General features: G+C 57.3%; 1 protein-coding gene across 1 annotated transcript; it reads right to left on the bottom strand.

Annotated features, from left to right (window-relative positions):
* Nucleotides 1–1,100: 1,100 nt before the first annotated feature.
* TMEM187 (transmembrane protein 187) lies at nucleotides 1,101–5,656 on the bottom strand (the record flags this gene model as incomplete). Its single annotated transcript, XM_082865172.1, has 2 exons — nucleotides 5,587–5,656; nucleotides 1,101–2,063 (listed from the first exon to the last, which is right to left on the bottom strand). Exon 2 carries the CDS (start codon nucleotides 1,812–1,814, stop codon nucleotides 1,101–1,103), a length of 714 nt encoding a protein of 237 aa, XP_082721298.1. The 5' UTR covers nucleotides 1,815–2,063; nucleotides 5,587–5,656.
* Between the last annotated feature and the right edge of the window lie 394 nt (nucleotides 5,657–6,050).

Below are 6,050 nucleotides of genomic sequence, written 5' to 3'. Positions count from 1 at the left end.
GGGGGGAATCAGAGCCCACCCCACATCAGACCCTGGTCCTCCCCCATCCTCCACACTGCCACCTCCGTCTCTAACTGAGCCACCCGAGAAATCATGCCTTTCCCCTCCCTCCCTCTGGCCTCTTCGAGGAGATGCCCATAGCCTTTTTCCTCTTCTAGGACACACAAAGCCTTCGAGATAACTGTAGTGGAACAAAGCTGCTTCCCGAAGCAAATGCTGGCCGTGCTCTTCAAAGCCGGCAGGCCCCGCCGCAGGCCCCAGTCCTCAGGGGAGGGGCAGAGGCAATGATCACCGACAGGATTCCTCAGGCAACAGCCTGGTTGAGACCCGCCACCCACTGGAGATGTGCCCAGAACAGAACATCCTGCCCAGGTACCCGGTTTCAAAAGCACCTTGGTGGTCATGGCAACGGTCCACATGCCAACCCTCGAGGCTCCAGGGAGAGGGGCCTCAGGGGACACTGAACAGATGCCTGTGGGCTGCCCGTCCTGAGACGCCATTCGGCAGGGACAGGACATCCTCTCCCTTCTGCCCTTGCCTTTGTCTTCAAAGACCAGATGCCTTTCCCGTGACGGGGAATGAAACAGGTGTCCAAAGAACACGTTAACAAGCAGGCAACCCAAAGGCAGACTCCTCAGCGTCTCTTGGGCCTCAGTGTTCCCCCACCCAGGGGGCTCTCTTGTTCAAACGTCATCATCTGCATGAGAAGCACGCTTTGGGGTTGAAAGATGCCAACTCCATGGCCCTACGCTGGGATGCCATCAGGGGATCATGGTTCCGAAGGACCCAGGTTTCTCCGTGGGTGACAGACACTTGACACTGCAGTAACCCTAGCTGCTGAGGACACCTAAGCTATACCCTGGCTCTGAGGGAAGACCCGGCAAGCAACACTCTGTTGAGGACTCACCTCTTGACATTTGCGGGTGTTGCTCCACAGAGAATCTGAGGTGATGTGACTCCCATTTGACCTGCTGTCAGCTTGGCAGTCACAGATGGCACAGTGAGTTAGTGCTCTGGGCTTCGGATTTCCCCACCAGTCTGCTAGGCGCGTGTGTTTACTATGACTCAGTCTCCCTGAGGCCAGATACCTCTGGAGACGCTCACTTGTAACCCCAGCGCCTGGCCTGGCACGCCAGCCAGAGGCTACCCTGCCCCACTGTCGGCCAGCCCACGCTTGTAGCCCACATCCCGAAGCAGACAACCATTCTTTGTCCAACCCTGAGTCTGATGGATTTCTTGGGGTCATTTCCCTGAGTGCGCAGGGCCTGCCCCACAACGGCTGCGATGTGCACACCCAGTGCCACCCCAAACCCACGGGGGTGCAGCAGGGCCAGGCTGTAACTGCACAGGGAGAGGCCCTCGACAGCCAGGAACAGCCAGGGCTTCCAGCCCCTGTCCAGGCAGAGGCACCAGGCCACCGGCCACGCAAAGATGGGCAAGGTGAGCCACTGCTCCGACACGGCGGTGGGGCGCGTCTGCGTCGTGATGCGCAGCCACTGAACCGGGCCGTAGACCAGGGCCATGCCCGCAAAGACGTCCTTCACGTAGCAAGCCTTCCGCGCTTCTGTGGGGCCTCCCGGGGCGCTGGCCTTGCTCTGCAGCCAGTACATCCCCAGGAGCACGTAGGCCACGTTAACGAGCGAGTTGAAGGGCATGGCCAGGAAGGCAGGGAGGCTGGCGACCGGCGCTTCGGCGTAGTGCTCATAGCCCACTGCGACAGAGACACCTGCGAAAACACCGGTGTGGACGGTGGCCGCGCAGAGGCAGCTGACCAGGGCCACGTGCAAGAGGGCCTGCCCCGACTCGGGCTTCATCTGGAACCCTATGTGTGACCCGGGTCGGAGAGCTTAAGAGAGCAGCCGTCTCCACTGTTATTTCAGAATTCAGACAAACAGTTTTTTTGCAAAACACTCCTCGGCCTCCCAGCTGAGCCAGCAGGAAGAATTCCCCGTGATTTCCGACGCAGATGCTGCGACCTTGCCCCGCGTGGAGGTAGTGGCCCAGAGGAAGGCGAGGGTTCTGCTGATTGGTTGGCACCAGTGGAGGATCGTTCTGCCTTCTTCCTTTGTGGTTACAAAAAGAGTGTAGTTAAAGAGTGTGGGTAGAAAGAAATCCATCCGAAAAAGGGTCTCCATCTTCCCGATTCTCAGCCTCAGGATCCACCAACATCAGAAAAAACCCAAAAAACCCCACAGAAATAAAAGTGCAGGAATACCCAGTCCATTCACCTTCTTATGCACGGCCTCTAGAAGGCTCTAGAACCCTCTTTCACCGAGAGGTTTTGTGCCCCTCTCTCCTGATACCTATGCTCTTGTTCTTTCATCTGTGTGCTATAAAAGTCCCGCCCCTTGCCCTAGTTCCCTTCGAGCCACTGCATTTGGAGACTTAAATCTTTCCTAGGTCTGCTGTTAAAACTCAGAATGGGCTTTTCCACCTCAGTGGCATTACAAATGTGGAAGTTTCCAAGCCAGTCCCAAAGCCCTTTGAACCAAATACCCAGTTAAAAGAGAAACCATTTGCTGTGGTCCGAGTTCTGGAATCTAAGGCAAGGATGGCGGGGGTGGGTAGGAGGAGGGCGGGGGAGGACTCCCTTCTGCTTCTTAGATGTGAGGCCAGGTGGCACAGGGAGCTGTCCCCCATTGGTTCACCCTCCTGCCTGCCCCTGAAGTACCACGCCTTTCAAAATCACCTTCTGTCCTTGGCTCACAAGAAAACCTTCCACTTCCTGCAGTCACAGAAGCAGTCCGATAATTTTAAAACAATGTGGACTTTTCATGGACCGTCAACTGCTCTGGGGCCTGCTGCAGTGTAAGCTGGCCAGGTAGCCAAGAGATGTATTAATATCAACAAGAGAAGAGGTTCAATGCCCTGAAAGTGACTCAAAGCGAAGACAGCAATCAGGCAGGCAAGCATGGGGACGAGAGGGACTGTCCGTGTTCAAAGCCCAGTGCCCCCAGCTACTAACCGTGTGATCTTGGGCCTTAACCCTTCCGGGCCTCGGTTTGCATACCTGCAGAATGGGGATGCTACCAGTACCTCCCTGCAGAGTCATGGTGTGAATTAAATGAGTTCTTAGCTATGTAGACCACAGTTTATTTCTGAGGCCCAATGTCCACCTGCCCTCCTGCAGTTCAGGCCCTGAAAGGGCCGGGCAGGGTCTGATTCTGCGCTCGCCCTCCGCTGCTCAGCAAAGACCAGCTCAGTTTCGGTTCAAGCCCCAAACCAGCACCCCTGCTCTTTTTCCTCATCCTGTTTGCCATTTCGCTTCTCAGACTGGCCGTGGGGCCCATGTGGAAGATCCGGGACGGGGCCCGCTGGGTGTCTTGGTGAGGTTTCTGGCCCCCATCCTGCCTTGGGGGCCTGTTGCTAAGGGGACCGGCATTTCCACGAGGGAACCGCAGGCCTTGTCCTGACCGCCACCTCAGCACGCAGCGCTGTCTCACGCCTCCCCGCTGCGGCTTCCGGTTAAGGAGCCTCTAGGCTGGGGGGCTGCCCCTGCCCCGGGCTTCCCACTTCCAGGCTGGCCACCGCTAACGTGGTCTGCACACAGCAGCCCCCAGCATCTCCCTCAAGGGCCGCCCCTGCTTAGCACCCTTCGGTGGCCGGCTCTCCACTCACACACGATCACGCCCCAACCTCTCGCAGACACCAAAGTGCCGTGCTCATGTAGTCCTGCGGGTCCCTCCTGTGCCTGGCCTGCTTACACCCTCAACTCGGCTATGCCTTCCGCTCTGGCACCAGCACTTCCCCATTCCGCTCCTGAGTCTGGCTGGGACACCAGCTGAGGCCCGGCCTCGTTTCTCCAGGTCCTTCCCTGGCACCACCTGGGGCCCGACTCCCTGGTGTGAAGACCCAGGCCTCCTGGGCCCCACGCGGCCAGCGCCAGCCTGACCCTCTCGTCTGCCAGCCAGCATGGAGGAGAGCTGGGGACCGGAGTCCAACACTGTCAGCTTGATAGACAAGGAGGCCCAGGAAGGGCGTGGAAAGTGACTCCTCTCCCACTGCTGGCCAGAGGCTACTGAGCCCTTGCGCAAGCTGAAAGTGACGTGTAATCAAACGAACTTCCCAAGTCCACCAGGAAGGCCAGGCTGGGTACCTTATGGCCTAGCTCCTCCGTACCCCTGAGGTGCTGTGACACTTGTTACATGACTCTCAAAGTTCTTCCTGGCTTCCCCCGGCACATGAAGGTCCAAGGGCTCTCCCCTGGTCTGGTGTTGGGGTCTCTGGGGGAAGTCCTGCAAAACGTGACAATCTCCTGGCTAAGGGGTTAAGACGTGTTCCTTAAACTCTCCTGCTTCCGCAGTCTGTATGCATTGAAGCAGGAGCCACTGTCACTGTCACAGTGGTGGTTTCTTTGGCCTGTATCATTCATGACAACTGCTTACCGTGCCCGTGACTACCCTGACCACCTTGTTCCCTTTCTGCGGCTAAGGGGACGCCAGTCTGAGGGCTGTACCGTGGGACACCAGCAGCAGGAGAGCTCAATCTGGGCCACTTGGATGCCCAAGGAGCCTGGAACTACCGTAGTGATTCTTGAACTCTGAGGACAGAATCACTGAATGTGGCTAAGGCGCCTGGGAACCAGCAGCTTGGCTTCCTTATTTTACAGGGGAAGGAGTTGGGGCCAGAGAGGTGACGTGAACGGACAAGGTCACCTAGGGCAGTTGGTGGCACAGAAACACAGATGAGGGCTCTTGTCCTTTGCCTGTGTCACAGGACTCTTTGGTCTTTTCTCAAACAAATGCTTCCAAATGCATAAACTAAAACAGAATTACAACAGAAACTTAATATGTCGAAAGACAGTTATTAAAGTATTTTTGAAAATGTATGATATAGTAATATACGTGCTTCTTTACTAATAGGTTAAATTACAGGATCTATGGGCAGGTTGAATAACTACAGTAATTTCCTTTTTAAAATAAATTTACTTATTTTAGTTATTTATTTTTGGCTGCGTTGGGTCCTATTGCTGCGAGCGGGCTCTCTCCAGCTGTGGTACGCGGGCCTCCCACCGCAGGGGCCCCTCCCGCCGCGGAGCACGGGCTCCAGGCACGCTGGCTTCAGTAGTTGTGGCATGCAGGCTCAGTAGTTGTGGCTCATGGGCTCTAGAGCGCAGGCTCAGTAGCTGTGGCGCACGGGCTTAGCTGCTCCGCGGCATGTGGGATCTTCCCGGACCAGGGCTCGAACCCATGTCCCCTGCCTTGGCAGGCAGACTCCCAACCACTGCACCACCAGGGAAGCCCAACTACAGTAATTTCAAAGCAGTTATTCTATAATAACGTGTAATTTCTTTAATTTCAGGATATCTACAAGAAAATTCATATGATCTCAAATGATCTGTCATTTCCTTTGGTGACACAGTCACCAGGCTAACGCTCTGTGCTTTGCTGCCTACACTCGTAATTGCGGGAAAGGCCAAATTTCGGCTGGAGGTTGGTGAATGTAAAGATCAAATAAAGATGAGAGAAACAAGAAAAATCATCTGTTGTCATTCCAAGAGCCCTGCGTCTGGCAGTGAGCATGACAGTGCAGCGACCAGACAGCCTCCTGCAAGATTTGGAACATAGGGGTGATGACAGTACCCACCTCTCAAGGTTGTTGTGAGAACTTACAGGATTGGCGCGAAAAGGCCGGCGATCACCATCCGGGTATTTTGCCTCTCTCGCTTTGCTGGGGGAAATTCAAATCTCGAAAAAGGGCGGAGCCGAAAGGCGGCCGTGCGCCTGCGCGCGGGGTGGGGCGCGGGGTCCTGGGAAGCAGGCGGGGCGGGGTGACGCGAGGTGACGCGGGGCGATGCGGACCGCTCCCGCGCCCGCCCGCTCGCCTCAGGCGCCGCCAGCCTGGCTGCCCGCCCGACAGCAGGAGGGGCGGCAGGCGGCTCGGCGCGCGGCGGCCCCCGCTCTTTTTCTCGGGGCGCCGCTGGCCGCGGCGGCGCCCCCGCGTGGGGGCGGGACAGCAGGCCTGGGAGCCTGGGAGGGCTCCGCCCCCGGCGTGGCGCGCCAGGCCGCGTTACCGCTCACTCCCACCCCGCCTCCGGCTCCCCCGGAGGC

This window comes from Leucopleurus acutus (genome assembly GCF_964270905.1).
Source record: "Leucopleurus acutus genome assembly, chromosome: X".
NCBI classification, from domain to species: Eukaryota; Metazoa; Chordata; class Mammalia; order Artiodactyla; family Delphinidae; genus Leucopleurus; species Leucopleurus acutus.
This window is presented reverse-complemented; position numbering and strand designations above follow the sequence as displayed.